Below are 25,500 nucleotides of genomic sequence, written 5' to 3'. Positions count from 1 at the left end.
ATAAAATAATAATAATAATAATAATAATAATAATAATAATAATAATAATAATAATTATTATTATTATTATTATTATTATATCCCGCCACCATCTCCCCGAAGGGACTCGGGGCGGCTTACAGATGGCACAAGGTGCCTAAAAACAAACATAAAGGTGAACACAATATAAAATACAATAAAATACAACACATGCAACATACACAACATCAATTCAGTAGAGCTTTCTGGCTACAAATTCTAAATATCTCCCCTAAACTGCAATCATGGACCTATGACAGCTGAAGTGGAATCACAGTGCTATAATTGCATAGTATGAAATGGCCCAAGAACACAAAAAAACCACTAATTTTTATTTATTTACAGTATTTATATTCTGCCCTTCTCACCCCGAAGGGGACTCAATGAACACATATATGGCAAACATTCAATGCCAATTATAGTTAGAACTATAGTTTTAAGAATCCCTGGCAATGCATACTTCATTATACTCCAAAAGTAATTTTCCAAATGTTTGTTTTAATTGGGTTACCAAATGCAGGCTCTAAATCATTATTGCTTATGGTAAAAGCCTTATTTTGGTGTTCCAAGAAAGGCATATTAAAACGTATTTCTATAAAATATGTATTAAAATACACAAAGCATAGATTAAACAAAGAACACATGTTTAACATTCATGTTTAAAAACTGTCTAGGTAGGCCTGTCAGAAGAATGAATGGAAATGTACAATGAGCTGTTAAACACCACCATCTGGTATCATCAAGGCTGAGAGAGAAAAGGAAGCCGTAACATTTGTTATTGGGAAAGCTAGAGCTAGGCACTTAGTGCCATGAGCAAATGCTCAAAAGTGACTTTATGTCAGGAACTGCAGATCCCTAGGAAGAAACCTACTCACAGCCAAGGATTGAAATAAATTCCTTTACTTCCAGATCAGTACAGATCAGGGAAAAAGTCACTTCTGAGCATTTGGCACAAAAAGCATGGCTATATCCCGCAGCAACATCCAGCAGAATATTTATTATTTATTTATTACATCACTTCTACCCCGCCTTTGTCACCCATCGGGGGACTCAGGGCGGCTTACAATATAAGCATACATATCAAAAAAACAGTTTTCATCAAATTTAAAAATCCATCAAGATTAAAAATTACAATAAAATTAAGAATATACATTAAAAATACACATAATTATACATTTAATATACATTTAAGGCGCTTTGCATGTCCAGGTGGGGTCTGTCAGTAGGTCATATATTCATATCTCATTTTTGCTGCTACTCATGCTCAAATGCCTGGTCCCATAACCACGTTTTTGTTCTCTTTCGGAAAGACAGGAGGGAGGGAGCCTGCCTGACTTCAATGGGAAGGGCATTCTATAGGCAGGGAGCCACCACTGAAAAGGCCCTGTCTCTCGTCCCCGCCAGCTGCACCTGTGAGGCTGACGGGACCGCGAGCAGGGCCTCACCTTAAGCTTTGAGATGGGTCGTAGCGGGAGACACGTTCGGACAGATAAGCTGGGCCGGAACCATCTCTGACTCCCTCATGTTGGAACTCAACCACATCCTGCATGGGTTCGTAGTCACGAAATCAGAGTTGGAAGAGACCTGGTGGCCCATCCAGTCCAACCCCATTCAGCAGGAAAATCGCATTCAAAGCAAACCAATGATTATATAACAGAGGAGGCGGGAGAGGGTCTGCTCTGCTCTGGCATCTCAGTTGCTCAGGACCCTTCCTCAATTCCAGTGTCGAGTAAAAACATGGCTTGATGCAGCCAATCTTTATCAACATGCAATAAAGAGTTACAGGTTGAGCAGACCTTATCCAGGAACCCCAAATTCACAATTGTCTACCCATGTGGTTTAATGGCAACTTTGTTTTCTGTTTCAGGCAGCAACTTAATAATAATAATAATAATAATAATAATAATAATAATAATAATAATAATAATGTGTGTAACGGTATCTTTCGGTTGTGTGTAAGAGGTATACAAAACACAAATGGATTTTGTGTACAGACCTGGGTTCCATATCCAAGACATCTCATGATGTCCATCTATGCAAAAAGGAGTATTCCAACATCCAGGGGGGAAATCTGAAATCCTAAGCACTTCTGGTCCCTAGGATTTTGGATAAGAGATACTCAACCCATGTTGACATGGCTGCTTTCTGTAGGAGGGTCCACATGTCCCGACACCCATGGTTGCTGCACCTCTATTGCCACAAAAGCCAAAGAGCAGAGGCCACTCACCTTTTTGGATGTCTGGCCCCAGGTTTCCAGGTAGTGGTTCAAGAGTAGGCTGTGGAAACAAAAGGGAAAAATATCATCCCATGATTATAAGTCCAGCGAGTGGGACAGGTTCCTAAGGCAGGCATGGGCCAACTTCGGCCCTCCCTCCAGGTGTTTTGGACTTCAACTCCCATAGTTCCTAACAGCCCATGCCTGATCTAAAAGGTCCTGTATGAGGGTTCAGGGCAGTGGCAAAGGCTTACCTTGATTGGGAGAGGTGCTTGACGTAGAGCTGCTTCCAGACACTGAAGCTGAGCGGATCGAGGCTGAGGCACTCAGTCAAACAGTTCAGCAGCTGCACCAAATTGAGAGAAGAATTAGGGGCAGGGGTCTGCAGAGCAAGCACTAAGCACCCGTGCAACCAAGGGACATCCCCAGGTCCAAGAGTATTTCAGATACAGAGGAAAAGTCCAGGGACCTCCATCCCACCCAAATCTCATTTCTCAGAGGTGAAAGCAAGCAAACTTCAATCCACCTGGAAGTAGTTGCTGTAGTTCAGCGCAGACAGCTCTGCGTTCCTACGCTTTCCTAGCCAAGAGGATGAATGCCTAACTAAAAACATTACTATTATCCTCTATATACATTTCGCATGATTTATTTACTCCACATTGAAGAGACTTGGTGGATAACTGATGTGTTCGTAAGGTAAAGGTAAAGGTTTTCCCCTGACGTTAAGTCCAGTCATGACTGACTCTGGGGGTTGGTGCTCATCTCCATTTCTAAGCCAAAGAGCCGGTGTTGTCCGTAGACACCTCCAAGGTCATGTGGCCATAGGCATGACTGCATGGAGCACCATTATCTTGTTAATGTAGGATTTGTGTATTGGTAGTGTTTAAATGAAATTTGTGTCTTGTCTGTACTGCATACTGATTGCATCATCCAGAGTGTACTATAGTCTGGAAAGAGTTAATTACTAAGAAGCTGTGATGTCCTTGATCTGTGGCTGGAACTGGGGAGTGTCCAGACACAAGTGTGTGCATTGCTGATTGTGTCAGTTGAGTGCTGTCTGCTGAGAGTGAGAGTCCTGTGTTCGTCTATTGTCTGGAAGCTTGTTTGTCTTGATTATTACTGCTTACAGTAAAACTTTATATATAGTTTTACCAACGTCTCTGATGTCTCTTCTCATTCTGCGTTCCACTGATTCCATCCAACTACTGCAATTACTCTGACATACCTTCCCGCCGCAGCGGTACCTATTGATCTACTCACATTGGCATGTTTTAGAACTGCTAGGTTGACAGGAGCTGGGGCTAACAGCGGGCGCTCATTCCGCTCCCGGGATTTGAACCTAGGACCTTTTGGTCTGCAAGTTCAGCAACTCAGTGCTTTAACACACTGAGCCACCAGGGGCCCCTGGTGTTAGTACCCCCTCATTATATTTGGACGGTTTTCACAGAGATACATAAACTTTGCATAATGTTTAAAAAGGGAAGAAAACTATAAATCATGCACCTATCCCGCCTTGACAGATCTGCCCTGCTCAAGTGCTGCCTGAGAATAGATACACAGAATGGACCCACTTGCCTGGAGGAAAACTACATCCTCACCTCTTTCCTCATGTCAGCTGAGCAGCCGGGAAGCGTCCTGGAGAGGAAGGACGGGAAGTAGGTGTGCAGTGTGGTCTCCGGCTTTGCCCCAAAGGCCAGCACTTTCAGGCGGGGATAGAGCTGCCGGAGCTGCTCCTGGAGGCTGAGCAGAGAGAAAAAGAGGAAAGAAGGCCCCATCAGCCCCACTGACATTCTTGGAAGAGGAAAGGAAGGCTTTCCATCCACTGCATTTGGACAGAGAGGAAGCCCCAGAAGTGTGACTGCAACACCAAAGCTCTTAGCCTCATCTGAGGAACAGGGAGGCAACTCTTGGGTGCAACGTGCTCCTGTGTGCCTTTACTCTCCCCTATGTTGTCCTACCTGGGCGATAAGGAGTTGTTGGGCATGAAGGCAAAGTCCAAGAGCGGGAAGAAGTCTTTGGGTCCTATCATGCCAAAGCCTTTGGTCAAGTTGGGATGCATCCTGCCAAAGAGAAAGCACAACGCCCGTCACCGCACACACAAGACAAGATTATCTAGTAGACTATGCATATGCGTCAATATTATATTAGTTAAAGGAAAAATATACAAACAGATGTCCAATGGGGAACTAGGGATCGAAGTGGGAAGAATTATTTTTTTAATTGTGCTTGAATCTGTTTCTGCCCGTTATACTGTTATTGTTATTCTATTGCTCTGTTTTATATTTTAACTTGTCTACACTTTGTGTTCTTTTGGCCCCATGTTAGCCGCCCCGAGTCCCTTCAGAGAGATGGTGTCGGGATACAAAAATAAATAATAATAATAATAATTATTATTATTATTATTATTATTATTATTATTATTATTATTATTATTATTATTAAGATCTGATAGAGTAAAATGTAAAAGGAAACACAAGGAACTGAATCAGGGCATTTCCATGATCAAACAAACAAGATAAAAGTTAAAACAGAGGTATAAATGTTCCTGGAGGGAGGGGGGAGAGAGGTAGGGGAAAAAGAAAGACACAGATACAAGTAGGAGAGAAGTACAGAATTGGAAAGGATAAAAAATAGGATATACCAGAATGGTATGAGAATATTAATAATAATAATAATAATAATAATACAGTAGAGTCTCACTTATCCAACATAAACGGGCCAGTAGAACATTGGATAAGTGAATATGTTGGATAATAAGGAGGGATTGAAGAAAAGCCTATTAAACATCAAATTACATTATGATTTTACAAATTAAGCACCAAAACATGTTTTACAACAAATTTGACAGAAAAAGCAGTTCAATACACAGCAATGTTATGTAGTAATTACTGTATTTATTAATTTAGCACCCAAACATCAAAATGAATTGAAAAGATTGACTACAAAAACATTTACTACTAAAAGGCAGACTGTGTTGGATAATCCAGAATGTTGGATAAGCAAATGTCGATAAGTGAGACTCTACTGTAATAATAATACTTTATTTTTTCTATCACGTCTCCATCTCCCCGAAGGGACTCGGGGCGGCTAACAAGGGGCCAAGCCCAAAAAAGCAGAACATAAACAAATATATACAAGCATATATAAACAACATCAACAACAATTAAAATAAGAGCAGGTTAATAACACAATAATACAGTATGACACAATAATGATAAAATAGAATAGTAAAATAATATGAGGCAAACAATATTTACAGAATCTACAGGAAACAGTCTTATTATGTCTTTTCCTTATTATTTCTGTAACGTGATTGTGAATAACAATGTAATCATCTTATACAACTTAATTTTAAAAAATTAATCACACACACAAGGTTGGGACAAATTCAATGCATTCTGCATATAGCTTCTGCAGTCACCTGTTCTGGCTAAAAGCTTCTCCCTGTAAGAAACTGAACCCAGGCCCTCCAAGGACACAGTTCCAAGTGGCTTCCTTTTAGAATCATAGAGTTGGAGGAGACCCCAAGGGCCATCTTGTCTAACCCCCTTCTGCCATGCAGGAAAAGCACCATCAAGTCAGCCTCGATATATGGCCCTCCAGACTGTTTAAAAGCTTCCAAGGAAGGAGCTTCCACTGGATCCCGAGGCAGAGAGTTCCACTGTTGAACAGCTCTTCTTACAGTCAGGAAGTTCTTCCAAATGTTCAGGTGGAATCTCCTTCACTGTCATTTGAACCCACTGCTCCACTGAGTACTAGTCTTCAGGGCAGCAGAAAGCAAGGCCTGCTCCCTTTTCCTTACAACAGCCTCTCAAGTATATAAACATGGCAATTATGTCTCCTCTCAGACGTCTCTTCTGGAAGCCAAAGGGCCTTGATACACTATGTTCTCAGCTACAGGAAAATGCCTAAGAAACTCAACTCAAGCCCTTGGAAATGGCCTGTGAAGAGGCCATCAGGTCATCCTGCAGCACATCGGTCTTGATGCCACAGGTGCATCGCTGCCAGGTGTGTCTTTCCTCCTCTTCTCTCACATCCAACTCTCCACTATCACATCTAAGCTTTAAACCAGTGGTTCTCAACCTGTGGGTCCCCAGGTGTTTAGGCCTACAACTCCCAAAAATCTCAGCCAGTTTACCAGCTGTTAGGATTTCTGGGAGTTGAAAGCCAAAACACCTGGGGACTCACAGGTGGAGAACCACTGCTTTAAACCATCTCCCGGAGCCCCCAGTGGTGCAATGGGTTTTATCCTTGTGCCAGCAGGACTGCTGACCCAACAGGTTGGCGGTTCGAATCCGGGAAGCAGGGTAAGCTCCTGTCTGTCAGCTCTAGCTCCCTATGCGGGGACATGAGAGAAGCGTCCTGTTGGATGTTGTAGATGTAAATAAATAGAAGTTTTACCATGGCTTCTGAAACAAAGTTTGCCCTGCAGTATAATAACGTGCCACTCAGGTTTGTGAAATAAGTAACGTAACTTTATTTCACTTCAATGGGTCAAACAGAGCAAGAATATATACAGCAGTCTCTCTTGCTTCTTACAGAGAAGAGAGGGAATAAACAGTCCTTTTAAAACAGTCTTTAAATATGCCTCATTGCCTTAAAAATGATCAGGCTTCAGAAACTCAGCAGCCATTAATTCCCTGGCTGTTATGTCACCACCATCCAAGGCTCCTCACAAAGAGCCAAGCAGTGGCCTCTCTCCACCACAAAGGCCTAAATGGAACTTAATAAACAATTACATGAAAAACCACTTTACATCCCAACTGGGGGAGAAAAGTAGGGTGTAAATCAATAAAAAGACCACACGTGACCCCAGCCGCACCCGTCAGGTAGGTCTGCCTCACACAGAATGCCCCACTGCAAAGCAACTCACATGAGCAGACGATCCAAGAAGGTGATGGCAAACGGGGAGAGAGACTTGATGCCCAGGACCGGAAGCATAATGCCAAGCCACACTGTGAAGGGAAGCGTCAGAGCAACATTTAGATTTGTGGACTGTTCTGGAAATTTCCCAAATAGGAAAAGGCCTTCAACAAACAAAGCAGAGCAGAATTGCGCAGCGGATGGAAGCTTGCTGGGCCCATAACCCCTTTGTTGTGGAAATTTCCCAAAATGAAAAAAAGCATTTCACAAACAAAGCATGGAAGATCACTCACACAACGGGAGTTTGCGAAGCATAAGCAACAGAGCAGGAGAGTCAACCTTAAAGTTCCGAAATGGTTGATTAAAAAGAACTATATTTCTAGAAAGATCGTTAGACCCTAACTTTCCTAAGTAGTCACTTTTGAGTCTCCTTCTTGAGAGAGAAAAAGCAGGGTATAAATAAACATTTTTTTCTCTCTTTCCCTTTTTTCCTTTTTTGGGGGGGGGGTGGTGGTGGTGGTTTTGGTTTTTCACCTTTTTGTTACTACCTATTATTTAAATGTTATTTACTTATTTATTTTTATTAATTCTTTTTATCTCTCTTTTTTCTTTTTTCCACACCTATTTTTCTTCTTTTCTCTACTTCACTTTCTCTGTACCAATGTTTTCCTCGCTTTAACTGTATATATCACATATAGCACAATAAAATTTTATATATATATATATATATATATATATATATATAAAACAATCTCTAGGTGGAGAACCATCATGATCTCCCTCTTCTAACAAAAGGAAAAGCTCAAACTAAGGCATACTGCACACTGCTCACACAGAGTACAAAATAGGAAAAACTTGTAAACAAATAGGTGAATCCTGGGAACCTTCCCATCTCTCTCAGAACAGCTTTATTTTTGGATCCTTCTATAGATTAAAACGCAATTATCTCTTCTTGCCTTTTCCCAACAACTTGCTCCTGTTTAAAGAAGATGAGAAAGGCTGGGCTGCCTGGAAGAGGGCTGGAGGATATGTAAGTCTGGAAGATCTTGCTGGGCTACAGATCTTATCAAACTCCAAATGCAAATGAGAAAGGATGGGAGCTCCTATCCAACAACCTCCAGATCTGGATGCCACAATTTGTTGCAAAGGGCTCATGGAAAAACCTCTCCAGGAAAGAGCTTTCATGCACCAAAGGGCTACTTCTCAGGTGGAGCCTCCTGGAGACAATACAAAGGGCGCCCTATGCAAATGCCCTCATCTCTTGGATAAAAAACCTTCACCCACCTCAACTTATAATAATAATAATATTAATAACAACAACAACAACAACAACAACTTTATTTATAACCTGCTCCCATCTCCCTGAGGGGACTCGGAGCGGTTCACATGGGGACCAAGCCCAATCAACAGATAAAACAATACAATGACAGCGTATATAATTAAAACAATAACAATAAAATAACATTAATAAAATCCATACATACCTTTCAGTCCTTCCATCAGATCAGCGAATCCCGCTTGTCCCAAGGCCCACATGATGGTGAGGCATTTGGCCGGTCGGTTCTGATGGGACCGCAGCAGCTCCAGGTACTGAAGCAGCAACAAGAGAGCAAAGAGGGAGACCGGCATTGGATCAAAAATCCCCAGCAAGATAGATTTATATCCTGCCTTTCCCCAACTATGAGAGCACACCTTAGAAACACAATACACTTTACAATAAAAAACACAAAAGACAATTAAACTATACTGTAACTCCTTTAACTGTATTTTAATCTTTGTATTACGAGTGAAACCAGTTCAACTGGCTTTGGAATAAGTGAAGAAAATAAATGGTTTGCCCTTTTCCCTGAGAAAAGCGAGAACAATTATTCCTCCTCTTCCTTCTCCACTCATTTTCTCCATAACTTTTCTATTAGTCTTTAAAACATGCCCCACCAAGCCTCTATGAGACCTGATTTGGCCAAGAAAATGAATAAGCATGCACTAAATATGAAAGGAAAGAATCACGATTACTTTCAGTCATATGCATCCTGATACGGGAGGGCTGAAGTTTGCTCAGGCCTGCTTTAGCCTTTTGCAAGCAATTGTCTTGCTTTATTATTTACAGTATTTATATTCTGCCCTTCCCACCCCAAAGAGGACTCAGGGCAGATCACATAGAATCATAGAATCATAGAATAGTAGAGTTGGAAGAGACCTCAAGGGCCATCTAGTCCAACCCCCCGCTAAGAAGCAGGAAATCGCATTCAAAGCACCCCCGACAGATGGCCATCCAGCCTCTGCTTAAAAGCCTCCAAAGAAGGAGCCTCCACCACGGCCCGGGGGAGAGAGTTCCACTGCCGAACAGCCCTCACAGTGAGGAAGTTCTTCCTGATGTTCAGGTGGAATCTCCTTTCCTGTAGTTTGAAGCCATTGTTCCGTGTCCTAGTCTGCAGGGCAGCAGAAAATAAGCTTGCTCCCTCCTCCCTATGACTTCCCCTCACATATTTGTACATGGCTATCATGTCTCCTCTCAGCCTTCTCTTCTGCAGGCTAAACATGCTCAGCTCTTTAAGCCTCTCCTCATAGGGCTTGTTCTCCAGACCCTTAATCATTTTAGTTGCCCTCCTCTGGACGCTTTCCAGCTTGTCAGCATCTCCCTTCATCTGCGGTGCCCAAAACTGGACACAGTATTCCAGGTGTGGTCTGACCAAGGCAGAATAGAGGGGGAGCATGACTTCCCTGGATCTAGACGTTATTCCCCTATTGATGCAGGCCAAAATCCCATTGGCTTTTTTAGCTGCCGCATCACATTGTAGGCTCATGTTTAACTTGTTGTCCACGAGGACTCCAAGATCTTTTTCGCACACACTGCTGTCAAGCCAGGCGTCCCCCATTCTGTATCTTTGATTTCCATTTTTTCTGCCGAAGTGAAGTATCTTGCATTTGTCCCTGTTGAACTTCATTTTGTTAGTTTCGGCCCATCTCTCTAGTCTGTCAAGATCGTTTTGAATTCTGCTCCTGTCTTCTGGAGTGTTAGCTATCCCTCCGAGTTTGGTGTCATCTGCAAACTTGATGATCGTGCCTTCTAACCCTTCGTCTAAGTCGTTAATAAAGATGTTGAACAGAACCGGGCCCAGGACGGAGCCCTGCGGCACTCCACTTGTCACTTCTTTCCATGATGAAGACGACGCATTGGTGAGCACCCTTTGGGTTCGTTCGCTTAGCCAATTACAGATCCACCTAACCGTAGTTTTGTCTAGCCCACATTTTACTAGTTTGTTTGCCAGAAGGTCGTGGGGGACTTTGTCGAAGGCCTTACTGAAATCTAGATATGCTACATCCACGGCATTCCCTGTATCGACCCAACTCGTAACTCTATCGAAAAAAGAGATCAGATTAGTCTGGCATGACTTGTTTTTGGTAAATCCGTGTTGACTATTAGCAATGACCGCATTTGTTTCTAAGTGTTTGCAGACCACTTCCTTAATGATCTTTTCCAGAATCTTGCCTGGTATCGATGTGAGGCTGACCGGACGGTAATTGTTTGGGTCGTTCTTTTTTCCCTTCTTGAAGATAGGGACCACATTCGCCCTCCTCCAATCTGCTGGGACTTCTCCTGTTCTCCAAGAACTCTCGAAGATGATTGCCAGTGGTTCTGAAATAACTTCCGCTAGTTCCTTCAATACTCTTGGATGTAGCTGATCTGGCCCTGGGGACTTGAATTCGTTTAGAGTGGCCAGGTGTTCCTGGACAACTTGTTTCCCTATTTGGGGTTGGATTTCCCCCAATCCTTCGTCCATTCCATGTTGCACAGAACACATATACGGCAAATATTATATTATAACAATGACAAGTCAGACAACAGATAAAGGTATTTATAGGCTTTCCCATCTTTTGGCATATATGTGCTCGGGAGTGGTGTCGCTCCATCTCCCTGATGAAGAACTTTGCTTGTAAGCTTCCTCCTTTTTCTGATTGAAAAACCGAGCCTAAATACCTCCCTGCTTTAATGCGGTTCCTATTTATCTACTCACATTGGTTTTCGAACTGCTAGGTAGGCAGAAGCTGGGCTAAAGGTCAGGAGCTCACCCTGACCCAGGCTTCAAACTCTCAACCTTCTGGTTGGCAAGATTTATTGCAGCCTGGTGATTAACCTGCTGTGCTAAACCCCGGCCCTGATTACTTCCATTGATCACTTCTGCAGAGAGAAGATGGACATATATTCCATTCTGACCAATAATTATTCTCCTCACCTGAAGGGCCCCCAAGTTGGATGCAGCCGACTAAGCCACTCACCTTGCCCAAGTCTGCCGTGGCCACTCTGGGCTTGTCCGAAAGCACAGCTTGAATGCAGATCCTGTAGCCGTGCAGTGATTCCCCTGAAAGGTGGAGAGGAAGCAGACGATTCAGGGATCCTGATGAGCAGGGAAACCTGGCAGGAAATGCCCTTAACCCACAGGAAGGAAAGCAACACAGTTGTTGTGCAACTACATGAGGGAAGAAGGTGCATGGCCCTACCTAGGATGCCTCCTACTTTCCTCAAGACAGAGGTATCTCTTTTGATAGAGATATCTATTAGTAGTAGTATATTTATATCCTGCTTTTATATTTTGACTGCTACACAAAGTGGTTCTCAATATCATTATTATATTTATTTATACCTCACTTGGTGTATTATTATTATTATTATTACAGTAGAGTCTCACTTATCCAACACTCACTTATCCAACGTTCTGGATTATCCAACACATTTTTGTAGTCAATGTTTGCAATATATCATGATATTTTGGTGCTAAATTCATAAATACAGTAATTACTACATAGCATTACTGTGTATTGAACTACTTTTTCTGTCCAATTTGTTGTCTAACATGATGTTTTGGTGCTTAATTTGTAAAATCATAACCTGATTTGATGTTTAATAGGCTTTTCTTTAATCTCTCCTTATTATCCAACATATTCGCTTATCCAACGTTCTGTTGGCCCGTTTACGTTGGATAAGTGAGACTCTACTGTATTATTATTATTATTTATTATTATTATTATATTTATAGGCAGCGGTGGCACAATGGGTTAAACCCTTGTGCTGCTGGATTACTGACCTCAAGGACAGCAGTTCAAATTCGCGAGACAGGATGAGCTCCCATCTGTCAGCCCTACCTTCTACCAACATAACATGCAAATGTAAGTAGACAAATGGGTACCGCTTCGGCACTCCAAGCAATCTTGTCAGCCTTCCTAAACTGAAACTGGAGTTTCCTAAACCATAAACGTGGAAAATGTTGCAGCCTCTAGACTCCTGTCACCCTTTTACTAACTCAATGGCTGCAAAAGAGTTGCTGAGGAGGACTAGGACTGCAATCTCTGCTTCTTTCGAAGGGGGGTCTTAAAGGGACAGGGTCTAACTGAGGTTCCTTCCCACAGACAATAACTAATTTCATTTTAACTAATGGAATAACTGAGGCTTGACATAGAAACAATAAAACCCTCTGTGGGAGCATGACAGACCCTAAGCATTCTTCCTGGCTGGTCTCCTTTTGGCTCTTACCGGAGGTCTTGTCCAGCTCTTGCAACATGGTGTAAATACAGTGGTCAAAGAAAAGCTCCAGAGCACCTGCAGCTTTCGAGAGCAGTGACTTGATGATGCTCTTCAGCTCTTTGTTGACCAGGCAGTAAGGGTAGTCTGCAAGAAGGAAAAATAGTAATGTGGTAACCTTAAGAATGACATTGAATCATATTAGTACAAGACAGACCCCCCTCCCAATGTGGACAGTTCTGCCTGAAACAAACTCCGAAAGGACAGCACGGAGGGAAGGTCACGTCTGCAAAGGGCAGAGCAACCCAAACTGAGACTGGCTTTTGGTCAGCTCCCATTTCAAAATGGTGAGCCAAGAACACAGAAAGAACACTGAATGCCAGCCATATTATTTATTTATTTATTTATTTATTTTATTTACTACATTTATACCCTGCCCTCTCTTACACCGAAGGGGACTCAGAGCAGCTTACAAGTACATACAATATATTATATCATTAACATGGCACAATATTAGTAGTACAGTAGAGTCTCACTTATCCAAGCCTCTGGATTATCCAAGCCATTTTTGTAGTCAATGTTTTCAATATATCGTGAGATTTTGGTGCTAAATTCGTAAATACAGTAATTACTATATAGCATTACTGCGTACTGAATGACTTTTTCTGTCAAATTTGTTGTATAACATGATGTTTTGGGGCTTAATTTGTAAAATAACCTAATCTGATGTTTAATAGGCTTTTCCTTAATCCCTCCTTATCCAAGATATTCACTTATCCAAGCTTCTGCCGGCCCGTTTAGCTTGGATAAGTGAGACTCTACTGTATATATTGCTATATTGTATTATACCTCTGTACTGTAATATTATTAGTAATATTACATTTAATATATAATCATAATATTATTATATTGCATTAGTAGTATTATTATATTGCATTACATTATAATATTGGTATCAATATTATATGTATATACAATATATTATATTATTACCAATGGACAAACTGCCATTCATGGATGTGGAAGGGAGGGAGGGAGGGAGGAAGGAAGGAAGGAAGACGGAAGGAAGAGACACCCCTATATATCAGGAGGCATGACTGACCATGGGGGTGCTGGCTGAGGGTGGGCTCGCTCTCTGGGGCCTGCAGCTTGTAGTTCAGGTAGCCAGCCAGGTCTTTGAGCCACACAGAAGGGGTTTCCGGGAACAAGCTCAGACTTTGATCCAGTGCCTTCTGGAGTTCCGAAACATCCAACTGGCAGAAGGGGGAGAAAAAGAGCGTTCAGTGAACATACAGAACCAAGAAAGAAAGAAGGAAGAAGACAAGGCCACCCTGGAGCACTGTGCCTTTCCTCCCCAAATCAGAACTGGCTTTTACAGTAAAGCAGGCATGGGCAAACTTTGGCCCTCCAGGTGTTTTGGACTTCAACTCCCACAACTGTCATTCATCTCAAGTGCAGTTAAGCATGACTTTTTTTAGAGGATGGGATTGTCTCTTTCTGGGGACATTTTAGAAGAAATTGATATTATTTTCCAATTTCTTTGGGCACCAAGGGACAGTTTGAAATCCTGACCAAACCAGGAGGATCATATATAAACTTTATTATGGTCCATGGACCCGCAGCTTAACTGCACTTGAGATGAATGACAGTAATGCTGGGTAACAATTTGCTTCTCCTTCACAGAGGAAGCAGAGGGAAAGAGGCAAGGAAGAAACCATGCAGGTTTTTCTTTATATATGGGAAGGGAACAATCCCTCCCTGGGTTTGGGTCAATTCCCCCCCCCCCCTCCCCGCCATAATACCTATTTTTTGGTTTATAAATTATAAATATATTCATATAAATATTTCCAGGGTCATTAGAGAGCTGTTCAAATTGTTTTTGCACATTGCAAAGATTACTCAGGACTCACACAATTTTCTAAAGAAATTAAGCCGGGGTTGCAAATGTGGAATTGACTATCAGGATCCTAGTTTCCAATCACAACCTGTAATTGCACTTCTCCTCTACCCTTTGAAGAGGCTACTGGCCTCAGTTCTATAGCTGATTCTAACTAGAGTAAACCCAATTAATCAATACTGACTCACCATTCAGCCACTGGTTGAATGGGTCTACTCTACTTCACTATTATTTATTTATTTATTTATTTACAGCATTTATATTTCGCCCTTCTCACCCCGAAGGGGACTCCGGGTGGATCACATTACACATATAGGCAAACATTCAATGCCTTTTAACATAGAACAAAGACAAGAAAAACATAGGCTCCGAGCGAGCCTCGAACTCATGACCTCCTGGTCAGAGTGATTCATTGCAGTAATTCATTGCAGCTGCTCTCCAGCCTGCGCCACATATAGGCAAACATTCAATGCCTTTTAACATAGAACAAAGACAAACAAACATAGGCTCCGAGCGGGGCTCAAACTTATGACCTCCTGGTCAGAGTGATTCATTGCAGTTAATTGCACTGGCTTGCTCTCCTGCCTGCGCCACAGCCCGGGCCTACTTCAAATAAATTCACAGCCACTGTGTGCAAAAGCCCGAAGCCAGCAACAATGCACATTTTGGATGGGAACATCGTGCTTCTCTCTCATCCGGCTGTAACAGGAACACAATATTCCCAGAGCAGGGCTTTCCCCTAATTGGCTGCCGCTAAAAGCACACGTAGCACAAGGAAAACTCAGGGTTTCAACTCACCGCTTTCAGCGCCTCTTCCAACGTTCGGAATTTCACTTCTTTCTGCCTCAATTCTCCGGCTGGGGCTTTCTTGGCACTTTTCGCTGCATTTTGCTTCTTCTGCTGCTGGGATCCCGAAGGTGGAGGCACCTGCTCCTTGTTCTGCTTCCTCTTTGTCTTCTCAAAGCCCAGCTCAAAGAGGGTTTCCGATGTAGCCAGGGGGACTACAAAGGGGGCAGAAGAGCAAGGAAAGGGCTGTGTGAGGCAAGCACCCACCCTGACAGCTTTTAAGGAAGATCTAAAAACATGGCTCTTCTAGTGTGCCTTCAATAATTGATTATAACCACAATTTTCAAAGTATTGACAATTTACTGTGCTAATGTACTGCTTCTTGTCTATAGTTGGCATTAATTCTTCTTCTTTGTCCACCCCTGAATTCTCCTTTTTAGCTGTAATACAGCACTTTATTATTGATCTCCTCAGACTTCTAACCATGCACACCACACACTTTGCCCAGTCTTTTATTATCTTACTCTGCTTTGTTCTGTATGGCGGTTTGCTGTCGTTTTAGTACTTTTAAACTGTTTAAATTTTTACTGCTGATGATGTTATTGTTTGATTGTACATGATTTGTTTTATTTGTTTTATTGTGATTACTTGGCTTGGCCCCATGTAAGCCACCCTGAGTCCCTACGGGGAGATGGTGGCGGGATATAAAAATAAAGTTGTTGTTGTTGTTGTTGTTATTTTGGCCCCAGAGAGAAGCCAAAAGGAAAAAGGGAGGAGACCTGCTGATGAGAAGTCATACACACCTGAGACACCCAGGAAAGGTGCATGACTGTCTCAAAACCAAAGCCAAGGTTCAGTATTAACTTCGACCCTTCATTTCTCCCAATTGGAAGCTCATGGACATTAACAATGAAGAAGCTTTCCCAAATTGATCTGTGATCGGAGTTCTGTCCCCCCATCCTAATCTGTACAAGTACAAGAAGGAAGAGCTACTGTGGGAAGTGTATGTAACAGATTTGGCATGACAAGACCCACCTCCTCCTCCTGGAATCATCAAATTTGTAGAGTTGGAAAGACTCTAATGGCCACTTAATTCCCTTCTGCCATGCAAGAAGACACAATCAAAGCCCTCCCAATGGATAGCTACCCAGGCTCTGCTTAAAAACCTCAAGAGAAGGAAAGGGACTCCAGCAAACTCCGGCATATACTTCACTAGAGCTGAAAGGGAACCCCAAAGGCCATCTAGTCCAGCACCATTTGGTCAAGCAGGAAGACACAATCCGAACACTTCAGATAGCCATCCAGCCCCTGTTGAAAAACCTCCAGAGAAAGAGAATCCTCTGAACTCCAAGCCATATACAGTACTCCATTGGAATTGGAAGGCAATCCCAAACGTCATTCAGTCCAACCCTTTCTGCATTCTATATTCCACTGTTGAACAGCTCCTACACTTAGGAAGCTGTCTCCTCTTCAAGTCACAGAACCAAGAAGTCAGAAGGAACCCTGGGGACCATGCAGTCCAACCCCTTTGAGTAATCAATCAAAGCCCCCTTGACAGATGGTCATCCAGCCTCTGCTTAAAAACCTCCAGAGAAAGACAGTCCACTGAACTCCCAGGCGGGAGCAGCAGATTCCACTGCCTAAAAGCTCTTACTCTCTGAGAGTTCATCCTAATGTTTAGGTGGAATCTTTTTTCCCTGCACTTTGAATCCCTGTCTCCATTGTGTCCAAGTCTCCAGAGCAGCAGAAAAAAACCTGGCCCCTTCCTCCTCAATAGGACAACCTTTCAGATATTTAAACCTGGCTTTCCTGCCCCTTCTCCCAGGCACTTCCTCTCCGAACATCCACCTGCCCTTTGTACTTGGCTCCATGACCCTGGCTGGAGAACCTGTGAGTTGCGGGGTGTTTCTCCAGATGGATGGAGGGAATTGTGGTTCCCAAAGGGTAGGGCACAGTTTTCCAAACAGTGTTGCAACACTTTCGTGTTTTGGCTGCACTGTGTAGGTGTGTTGCGCGAACGTAACAAGTAATGACTAAAAACCAGGAAATGTTTGCTATTATCTTATAAATTGGATACAGGCTGTCCCTGAGTTACTAATACAGTAATAATAATTATTATTTTATTTTTATATCCCGCCTTGGGACAGCTAACATGGGGCTAAGCCCGGATAATCACAATAATACAAAAAATATATACATAAAACAGTCATCCACAAACAGAATTAAAACCAAATAAAAACACATTTAAAAGTAAACAATTTAAAACTGAACAAGGATTAAAACGAGAGCGAACTGGGCCAAAGTGCAAGGAGTGTATATTGCAACATTTGACTTACAAATGACTGTTAAAAACAAGGCTGAGACCACAAAAAGAGAGAGAACTCTACCCCTCGGAAGAGAAATTAACTCCTGGAAGAGTTATTATCATGGGAAAAGGGGTCTCCCATAAAGCCGGAACAATAAATTAGGACTGGACAGTGATGGTTGTGAGCTGATCTGTTAATCAAAGGCACATTGAAACATCCATGTTTTCAAGTCTTGTTGTGTGTTTTCCAGGCTGTATGGCCATGTTCTAGAAGTATTATCTCCTAACATTTCGCCCATATTTATGGCAGGCATCCTCACAACCTCTAAGGATGCCTGCCATAGATGTGGGCAAAAGGTCAGGAGAAAATACTTCTAGAATATGGCCATATAGCCCAGAAAACACACAACAACCCTGTGATTCTGGCCATGAAAGCCTTTGACAAGATATTTACAAGTCTTTATGGAATGTGAACAGGGTGGGGTCTAGTCTGATCTCCCTGGGGAGAGAGTTCCAGCACCGGGAACTTCCAGGTAAAAAACAGTTAAGTCTCCTTCCCTGGAGTTTTATAAAACAGAGGCTGGATGGCCATCTGTCAGGAAGGCTTGGATGGTGTGTGGTAAGAAAGGGTTGGACTACATGACCACTGTGAAACCAAGGCTATGGAATCCTAGGAGGGAAGTACAGTAGAGTCTCACTTATCCAATGGGCTGGCAGAACCTTGGATAAGCGAATATGTTGGATAATAAGGAGAGATTAAAAGCCTATTAAACATCAAATTAGGTTATGATTTTACAAATTAAGTACCAAAACATCATGTTATACAACAAATTTGACAGAAAATGTAGTTCAATACGCAGTAATATTATGCCGTAATTACTGTATTTATGAATTTAGCACCAAAATATCATGACACAGTAGAGTCTCACTTATCCAAGACTCGCTTAGCCAACGTTCTGGATTATCCAACGCATTTTTGTAGTCAAATTTTTCAATATATCGTGATATTTTGGTGCTAAATTCGTGGCACAAGCTGGTGAGCAGCTGGTGTGGTTTGGCGAGTCCTGGGATTTGTAGTTTGGTGAGTCCTGGGATTTGTAGTTTGGCGAGTCCTGGGATTTGTAGTTTGGCGAGTCCTGGGATTTGTGGTTTGGCGAGTCCTGGGATTTGTGGTTTGGCGAGTCCTGGGATTTGTAGTTTGGCGAGTCCTGGGATTTGTAGTTTGGCGAGTCCTGGGATTTGTAGTTTGGTGAGTCCTGGGATTTGTAGTTTGGAGAGTCCTGGGATTTGTGGTTTGGCGAGTCCTGGGATTTGTGGTTTGGTGAGTCCTGGGATTTGTGGTTTGGCGAGTCCTGGGATTTGTGGTTTGGTGAGTCCTGGGATTTGTAGTTTGGCGAATCCTGGGATTTGTAGTTTGGCGAGTCCTGGGATTTGTAGTTTGGTGAGTCCTGGGATTTGTAGTTTGGTGAATCCTGGGATTTGTAGTTTGGTGAGTCCTGGGATTTGTAGTTTGGCGAGTCCTGGGATTTGTGGTTTGGTGAGTCCTGGGATTTGTAGTTTGGTGAGGAATATGCATCCTTTGGTGGAGAAGGCTCAAGGCCTTGTCACTTTGACCAAGAGGTCATGAGTTCGAGGCCAGCTTGGAGCCTGCATTTGACTTTGTTCTATGTCAAGGCACTGAATGTTTGCCTTATATGTGTAATGTGATCCGCCCTGAGTACCCTTCGGGGTGAGAAGGGCGGAATATAAAGACTGCAAATAAATAAATAATAAATAAATAAAGTAATTACAACATAACATTGCTGCGTATTGAACGACTTTTTCGGTCAAATTTGTTGTATAACATGATGTTTTGGAGCTTAATTTGTAAAATCATAACCTAACTTGATGTTTAATAGGCTTTTCCTTAATTCCTCCTTATTATCCAACATATTCGCTTATCCAAGCTTCTGCCGGCCCGTTTACGTTGGATAAGCGAGACTCTACTGTATTACAATGTATGTCAAGAGGGCAGAACTACAACTCCCGGGATACCACAGCATGGAGCCACGGCAGTTAAAGCGGTTTCAAACTGCATTAAACCCCGCAGTGCAGACAAGGCCTGGGCAAATTTCGGCCCTCCCGCCAGGTGTCCCCCCCCCCCCAAGGCCTACACTTCCGGTGAAGGCGGTGGTCGAGTGGTGCACTCACGCGAGGCGGGCGCCGCTCGTTGTCCCCCGTTGGCCTCGCCCAGCGCCTTCCGACCCGCGGGGCCCGCGTTGGCGGTCGCTTTCCGGCCGGGCTTCCCCACCACTTCCCAGCGCGGCGTCGACATCGCCGCCACTCTCCGCCTCAGGAGCCTCCTGTCAGGAAAAGGAGGACGGGTCTCTCTGCGCATGCGCACGCGCGAGGAGAAAGAAGGCGGTGCCACGGGGAGCCACGCCCCTCCTTCCCCATTGGTCCGCCGCAACCTAGAGGACGAAGCTGATTGGCGGAGCGGCTCCCTTCTGTACCAACACACAGCGCCACGTCCCAGCTTGAGCCCGCCTCGTGACTCCTCTCTTCCGCTTCCGGCGTGGGCTACGAAAAGGGAGGCGGTTCTTCGAGAGCTGTCATGAACGCAGAGTAAACAACTTTGACCCTCCAGGCTTCCTTAGTTTATTTTCCTCTTCTTGGACTTCAACTTCCAGAAAGCCCGATGGTGAAGGATTCTGGGAGATGAAGTCCAAAACAATGGGATGGAGGTTATTTCCCTTGTGCATTGACAGTGTAGGATGGGTGCCTGGCTCAATGCTGGGATTTGTAGTTTGGCGAGTCCCGGGATTTGTAGTTTGGTGAGTCCTGGGATTTGTAGTTTGGTGAGTCCTGGGATTTGTGGTTTGGTGAGTCCTGGGATTTGTAGTTTGGTGAGTCCTGGGATTTGTAGTTTGGTGAGTCCTGGGATTTGTAGTTTGGTGAGTCCTGGGATTTGTGGTTTGGAGAGTCCTGGGATTTGTGGTTTGGAGAGTCCTGGGATTTGTGGTTTGGCGAGTCCTGGGATTTGTGGTTTGGCGAGTCCTGGGATTTGTAGTTTGGAGAGTCCTGGGATTTGTGGTTTGGTGAGTCCTGGGATTTGTGGTTTGGCGAGTCCTGGGATTTGTGGTTTGGTGAGTCCTGGGATTTGTGGTTTGGCGAGTCCTGGGATTTGTGGTTTGGCGAGTCCTGGGATTTGTGGTTTGGTGAGGAATATGCATCCTTTGGTGGAGAAGGCTCAAGGCCTTGTCAAACTAAAGCTCCCAGGGCTCCATGGTATTGAACCAAGGCAATTACAGTGCTTTTCATTCTGCAGCATATATGCATCCAAGGTTTGCTTTTCCATTGCTGGAGGTTTTGGTGCTCTAACACAGTTGTTTACAATGAAGGATGCCTAAGCCGTCATCAACACTAATGGACATATTACAAAGAGTGCACTTTTTGCTGTTACACATTACATTCAGCAGTAAATACGGGTGGTTTTTTTGTTTTTTGTTTCAGGGGGCTTTGTAAATTAAGGTGTGCATTAGATTCGGATCGATACGAATATTTGATGCTGAACGTAATGGGTGGTTTCCATTTGCCTATCAGTTGTTCCGCTGCCCACTGCATAGCAGCCAATTCGCAAAGGGAAACTGTACTTTTCATCAGGCTGACATCAACATCTCCCTTCAATGGCAGTGCCCAGAATGGGACACAATGTGATTCCAGGTAAAGTGGTCTGACCAAGGCGGAATAGAATAGAGGGGGAGCAGGACTTCCCTGGATCTAGACACTTTATTTATTTACTAGCTGTGCCCGGCCACGCGTTGCTGTGGCAAAGTGGTGGTGGTATTGGTTAAAAATTGTTGTGTAATTTTTATTTGACGTTATTTGCATTTTTATATTAATTTTATTGTAAGTTATATTTTTATTATATTTTATTATTTTCTTGTATTATTTTTAGTTATTTTCTGTTATTATAGTATTTTATTGTATTAATTTTTTTAGTGTTTTTTATTTTTTTTATTGGGTTGCTAGGAGACCAAGTTGGAGGAGCTTAGCCTTCTAACTGGCAGCAATTGGATAAAAGCAATTATTCCTCTCTCTCTAATTAGGAGTTTATTTTTCTTTTCTTTTTGTTGTATCAACCTAGAGGCGTGGATGATGGGTTGTGTCATCAAATTTCGAGGTTGGGGGGCCTGTAATTTTGTTGTTTTGTGGGTCACCGTGATGCCATCACTCTTTTATATATATAGATTTCATGTCAAAAGCATTGCATAATAAATAAGTTTAAAAGCAATAAAATAAAGGAATCATAAACAACTACAGCAGAGTCTCACTTATCCAACACTCGCTTATCCAACGTTCTGGATTATTCATTTACAAAAATCAGATCAGGGTTGCTATTGAAATATATTGAATATCGGCTGCTATTGAAAGATGGTGGTAATTTACTGTCATGAAGAAGGCTCATTCTACTATTGTCGGCTCACGTTAGAGCTGCTTCGCCATTTCTATCATCTTCATCATAGCCCCAGACACAGCTATGGCTACTGAAATCTCCCACAACAAAATGGGCTTCATGATTGTGGCAATTGGCTGGGGGCGTAAAATAGAAATCAACCCCAGGTGGTTTATAGAGTGATGATACGGTGCAACTATCCAGTTCCACAGATAGGATTTCAACGTTGTTCACTTCTGTGAGAGGTTGCAGTCCTCGAAGACTAAGTAAATCCAGACGGGTGTCCCCTGGGCAACGTTTCTTGTCAACGGCCAATCTTTCCAACCCAAAAGCACTGCATTGCTTTTAAACATCTAGACACCTGACTCCTATCGATGCGGCCAAAATCCCATTGGCTTTTTTAGCCAACGCATGACATTCCTGGCTCCTGTTCCCCTTCCTCCCCACAAGGACTCCAATATCTTTTCCACACGTCCTGCTGTCGAGCCAGGCATTGTACCTCATTCTGTACTTTTGCATTTCGTTTTTTCTGCCTAAGTGGAGTCTCTTGCATTTGTCCCTGTTGAACTTCATTGTGTTAGTTTTGTCTAATCATCTCTCTAATTTGTTAAGATGGTTTTGAATTCTGCTCCTGTCTTCTGGAGTCTTGGTTCTCCCTCCCCATTTGGTCCTGTCTGCAAACGTGATGATCATGCCTCCTAACCCTCCATCTAACTCATTAATAAAGATGTTGGACAGAACCGGGCCCAGGGCGGAACCCTGCATTTTCCTTTTATACCAGGGTCAATGGCAGATCCCCACAGAGATGCACAAACCCACCCATCAACGGGCGGCATCGCTCGCAAGCAGAGGAGGCTGCTCTCCTGGCCAAAGCCCAGCTGTGTGAAGGGCTTGAGGAATCCAAGGCCGGAGTTAAAATTTCTGGAAGAAACATTAACAACCTTAGGTATGCAGATGATACCCGGGCTGTGGCGCAAGCTGGTGAGCAGCCAGCTGAGACCAATCACTCTGACCAAGAGGTCATGAGTTCGAGGCCAGCTCGGAGCCTGCATTTGTCTTGTCTTTGTTCTATGTCAAGGCATTGAATGTTTGCCTATATGTGTAATGTGATTCGCCCTGAGTCCCCTTCGGGGTGAGAAGGGTGGAATATAAATACTGTAAATAAATAAATAAATACCACTCTGATGGCCGAAAGTGAGGAAGAGCTGAGGAGCCTTATCACCAAGGGGAAAGAAAGAAGAAAGTGCAAACGCTGGGTTGAAGTTAAATGTCAAGGAAACCAAGATCGTGGCAACTACACCTATTGATAACTGGCAAATAGAGGGAGAAAACGTGGAGGCAGTGACAGACTTTGTATTTCTAAGAGTGAAGATTCCTACAGCCAGGAAATCAGATGTTTCCTTCTTGGAAGGAGAGCAATGGCCAACCTTGACCAAATAGTGAAGAGCAGAGACATCACACTGGCCACGAAGGTCCGCATAGTGAAAGCCATGGTCTTCCCCATAGTGACCTATGGATGTGAGAGCTGGACCATAAGGAAGGCTGAGCGAAGGAAGAGAGAGGCTTTTGAACTGCGGCGATGGAGGAACATCCTGAGAGTGCCTTGGACCTTGGCAAGAAGACCCAACCAGTCCATCCTCCAGGAAATCATGCCCAGTGGCTGCTCACTGGAGGGAAGGATATTAGAGGCAAAGCTGAAGTATTTTGGCCACATCATGAGAAGACAGGAAAGCTTGGAAAAGATCACGATGCTGGGGAAAATGGAAGGAAAAAGGAAGAGAGGCCGACCACGGGTGAGATGGATGGACGGTATCCTTGAAGGGACTGGCTTGACCTTGAAGGAACTGGGGACGGTGAAGGCCAACAGAGAGCTCTGGCCTGGACTGGTCCATCAGGTCACCAAGAGTCGAAAACGACTATGCAACTGAGCAGCAGCAAGGAAAAACCTACAGTCTCTGAAGGCTGCAGGAAGTTGCTTTTGCTTGGGCCGGTCTCTCAGCTGCTCCAAGGCAGGTAACCATCTTAAAAGGTAGGGAAGAGAATCACAAGGCCACCTGGACCTCAATGGATTGCAGCTACCAACTGAGCAGCAGTGCTCTTTGGGGGCAGGACTTCCGTCTACCCCCCCCCCCCCCCCAAAAATTCCAGGACGGAAGCTCGGACTCCCCACCACAGACGGCACAGGACAAGGCTTTTAGTTTTTAACCACACGAGTTTATTTAAAATAAAACGCAACACAGATGCAGGCTCTGCACACCGGTGTCTGTGATCGAACAAGCAATGCAAACAGGGAATCGGGGCCAAGTCAGAGTCTGTGTGGCTCTTTTGTCAAAACTGCATGGAACGAAACCTCGTTGGGACCCGCAGGTGCAACTCAAAACAGAGATGGTTCAACTCAAAAGGGATGGCTGTGAGGGAGGGGCAGAGCGTTCCTGGGCGCCGTCATCGCCCTTCTCTCCCAAGCGGCCAGACACCCTGAGCCCAAGCCCCAGGCGGAGCCAGGCGCCCTTCTGTCCAGTGCCCTCCCTTCCCCTCCAGTCTGCTTGATATGTTGTTGGATAAAAGCAGCTGGGAAGCCACATTCTCAGCAGCAGGAGCAGCAGCATCCCTGGCCCCATCCACCCCAGCAATAAATAAATACTCCAAGTCTAACTCTTCTCCCTCCCTCCCTCCCCCAAGCGCCCCTCCTTGCGGCCACCCGCTGAGCTGGCTTCCAGTGCTGGGCTTGAACCCCGTAGCCCATGGGTCGGATGCAGCAAGGAGGGGCGGCGGCGCTTGGCCCGGCTCAGCATGAACACAACAGGCAAAGTGCTAGTGAAATCCAGTACGGAAAAATATACAACGCATTTGTCTCTCCATATAATACAAGCAATTGGGAGCGCTCACACCCAAGACAACTGAAATCAATAAATAAGGGAGATGGGGTGGGATGGGATGGGGCGAAGGGGGGGGGGGAGACTGGGGCATCGGACCAGGCCTTCGGACCCCCCCTGCCCCCACAGGCCTATTTACAGTGCGGATCACCTCCCTCTACGGATGCCTATGGACCACAGGGGCTGGGGGTGGAGGGGTTCCCCGTGGGGCTTGCAAATGGACAGAGATCACCTGGGCCTCTCGTGTCGGTAGAAACCTGTTATAATGTGTGACTGTGCAGGACGAGGCTGTACAATGCGAAACCGTAAATGTCCATGGTCAGTGAGGAGCGTGGGGGCGGTCTCTCTCATGGCGGGACAGCGAGCGACAGGCGCACGCACGGACGCATGCAGCTAGTACTCATCCTGGTCTTCCGGGTGGGGCTCGTCCAGCTCGTCATCCTCTGGGGGGGCAAAGCCTTCCTGCAGGGACACGGGAAAGCTGTTAATGTGGGATTTGTGTACTGATAGTGTTTAAATGCAATTTGTGCCATGCTTCTATTGTAACTGACTGCATCATCCAGATTGTACCATAATGTGGAAAGAGTTAA

At 44.1% G+C, this 25,500-nt stretch overlaps 2 protein-coding genes across 5 annotated transcripts in view; both read right to left on the bottom strand.

Moving 5' to 3' along the window:
* tmem214 (transmembrane protein 214) overlaps positions 1-19,978 on the bottom strand; it is a 28,388-nt gene extending 8,410 nt beyond the window's left edge. Inside the window, exons 1-11 of one of the 2 annotated variants that reach the window (XR_010002306.1) lie at positions 19,793-19,978; positions 15,310-15,512; positions 13,717-13,867; positions 12,627-12,761; positions 11,375-11,457; positions 8,581-8,686; positions 7,107-7,188; positions 4,192-4,293; positions 3,832-3,973; positions 2,488-2,579; positions 2,246-2,294 (exon numbers count right to left, since the gene is read on the bottom strand). Coding sequence is in view for 1 of the 2 variants with exons in the window: in XM_003228178.4 (XP_003228226.3) it covers positions 2,246-2,294; positions 2,488-2,579; positions 3,832-3,973; positions 4,192-4,293; positions 7,107-7,188; positions 8,581-8,686; positions 11,375-11,457; positions 12,627-12,761; positions 13,717-13,867; positions 15,310-15,512; positions 19,793-19,916 (1,269 nt within the window). In the remaining variant the exon portion in view is untranslated. The remainder of the gene's footprint in view (positions 1-2,245; positions 2,295-2,487; positions 2,580-3,831; positions 3,974-4,191; positions 4,294-7,106; positions 7,189-8,580; positions 8,687-11,374; positions 11,458-12,626; positions 12,762-13,716; positions 13,868-15,309; positions 15,513-19,792) is intronic. The other variant, XM_003228178.4, reaches the window with a different exon arrangement.
* Positions 19,979-24,229: 4,251 nt separating this feature from the next.
* The window catches only part of mapre3 (microtubule associated protein RP/EB family member 3), a 48,000-nt gene continuing 46,729 nt past the window's right edge, over positions 24,230-25,500 (bottom strand). For all 3 annotated transcript variants that reach the window (XM_008121743.3, XM_008121745.3, XM_062968986.1), the window contains exon 7: positions 24,230-25,372. In XM_008121743.3, coding sequence (XP_008119950.1) covers positions 25,304-25,372 — 69 coding nt within the window. In that variant the 3' untranslated portion in view covers positions 24,230-25,303. The remainder of the gene's footprint in view (positions 25,373-25,500) is intronic.

Source organism: Anolis carolinensis, chromosome 1 (assembly GCF_035594765.1).
Source record: "Anolis carolinensis isolate JA03-04 chromosome 1, rAnoCar3.1.pri, whole genome shotgun sequence".
In the NCBI taxonomy this organism is placed as follows: domain Eukaryota; kingdom Metazoa; phylum Chordata; class Lepidosauria; order Squamata; family Dactyloidae; genus Anolis; species Anolis carolinensis.
This window is presented reverse-complemented; position numbering and strand designations above follow the sequence as displayed.